Genomic DNA, 1,970 nt, shown 5'->3' on the forward strand with positions numbered 1-1,970 from the left:
TTCCCCTTACTTCCTTCCCCTTACTTCCTTCCCCTTACTTCCTTCCCCTTACTTCCTTCCCCTTACTTCCCCCCTTTCCCATTCCTTCCCCTTTTCCTTCATCCCCCTTCTTTCATTCCCTTTCCTTCATTCCCCTTTTCCTTCATCCCCCTTCTTTCATTCCCTTTCCTTCATTCCCCTTTTCCTTCCTTTCCTTTCCTTATCTTTTCCTTTATTCCCCTTCTTTCACTCCCTTTCCTTTATTCCTCTTCCTTCATTCATTCCCTTTCCTTCTTTCTCTCATTCCTTCATTCCTTCCCTTTCCTTCTTAATCCTTCCCCTTTTCTTTTCCCTTTCCCTTTCCCTTTCCCTTTCCTTCTCCTTCTCATTCCCTTTCCTTCTCCTTCTCTTTTCCTTCCCCTCTTTTCCTTCAACATCCTTATCGTTTCCTTCCCTCCTCATTCCCTTCCTTCCTCTTCACTCCCTTTCATTCCCCTTCTCTTTTACTTCTGTTCTTTCCCCTTTTCCTTTAAACAACGTTTTCCTTTCCTTTCTTCCTTAAACCCTTCCCTAAACAAAACGTCCCTTCCCCCCTTTGCTCTTTTCTTAAAACTTTTTCTTTAGGACTTCCTTATGAAAACATCCTTCTATTAAGACTTACCTTTATTTTTTTCAACGATGCCTTCCAAGTTTTTCATGATGGTGCTAAAATCAAGGGGAGTGGCAGTGCCACCAGCACCATTACTCATAGATTTCTCTAATACTGTCTGCAGGTCATCGAAAGTTAATATGTCCTCTTCCTTTATTAATTCTTCCATTAATTGTGCCCTATCACTGCCGCTGCCTATATTGAGGAAACTTCCGACGGTGTCCTTATTTTCCTGTAAATAATGCTTCTTCCTCTCATGCTCGGACTTCGACGCCAGCGCCCCCTGCTTACATACGGTCTGCCAATAATGCCAGGGCATCCTTACCCTCCAGGCATTTGCACTTCCAGGTTTCCTGTTTTCCCGTGTCCACTGTTCGATTTGATCATGGAGAAGTGCTTTAGCTAGCATTAAAGTGGTCCCATCTACTTTTCCTTCACATTTTTTAATTACTGTTCCATCATTACTCCAATGCGTCCTCAACTTCTCTTCCACCTCACGGGATATTTCATCGACAATTTCTTTCAACTGACAGTGATCTCCATATATTTCGGAAAGGGCGACTGCACCAACTAAGCAACGGGGATACCATTGTGTTTCCGTAATACTGTTTTCAACTTCCGTTTGCCTTGTACTTTCATCTTTTTTCTTTAGCCCAGCAGTGAAGTACCGTAATTCGACTACTCCCTTACATAAATCAACTTTATACATCCCCGTAGGCCCTAAATTAATCCCAGACCATGTCTTGTCCTTCGAACAGATGTCCTTTATTTCCAGGGACTCCCCTACCTTCAGCCTAGCCCTCAATTTTTCCCATTCCTCCTGCAAACTCTTCTTCATTGACTCCTACAGAAATGAATGGAGAATGGTGGAACAAGAAATATATTTTTTCTGCAGCCAATAATATATATACATATATATACTTATATACGTACACACATATGTACATATGTACGCATATATACATATGTATACATATATACATGTATGTAAATATGCACTCACTGTAATTTGCTTGGCCTTCTCCTTGGGCTCCATATTCTGCAACGCCTGCGTTGCATCCGCTTCCACCTTCTTCAGCCATTCTTCCAGCAGTCCAGTACTTGCTGACGTCATCTTGCATAGTACAATTTATATATATATGTATATATGCATACATATTATATATATATTATATATATTATATATATAGAATTAGAAGAAGGAAAAAAAAAAAAAGAAAAAAAAAAAAAAGGAGAAATGTTCTTCCCTTTTTTTTCCTTCTTTCCTTTTCTTTCTTCCTTAGGAAACCTTCTTTCCCTTCCTCCTTTACTCTTCCCTAAACGTTCTTTTCTTCCTTTCTTA

The 1,970-nt window shown here is 40.2% G+C and overlaps 1 protein-coding gene across 1 annotated transcript; it reads right to left on the reverse strand.

Moving 5' to 3' along the window:
- Positions 1 to 640: 640 nt before the first annotated feature.
- Positions 641 to 1,742, reverse strand: PKNH_0001800 (SICAvar, type I (fragment); the record flags this gene model as incomplete). Its single annotated transcript, XM_039113445.1, has 2 exons — positions 641 to 1,472; positions 1,632 to 1,742. Coding segments are annotated over 2 exons (943 nt in total), but the record flags the coding sequence as incomplete, so codon positions are not given.
- Between the last annotated feature and the right edge of the window lie 228 nt (positions 1,743 to 1,970).

Source organism: Plasmodium knowlesi (genome assembly GCF_000006355.2).
Source record: "Plasmodium knowlesi strain H genome assembly, contig: PKNH_00_17, whole genome shotgun sequence".
Taxonomy (NCBI): domain Eukaryota; phylum Apicomplexa; class Aconoidasida; order Haemosporida; family Plasmodiidae; genus Plasmodium; species Plasmodium knowlesi.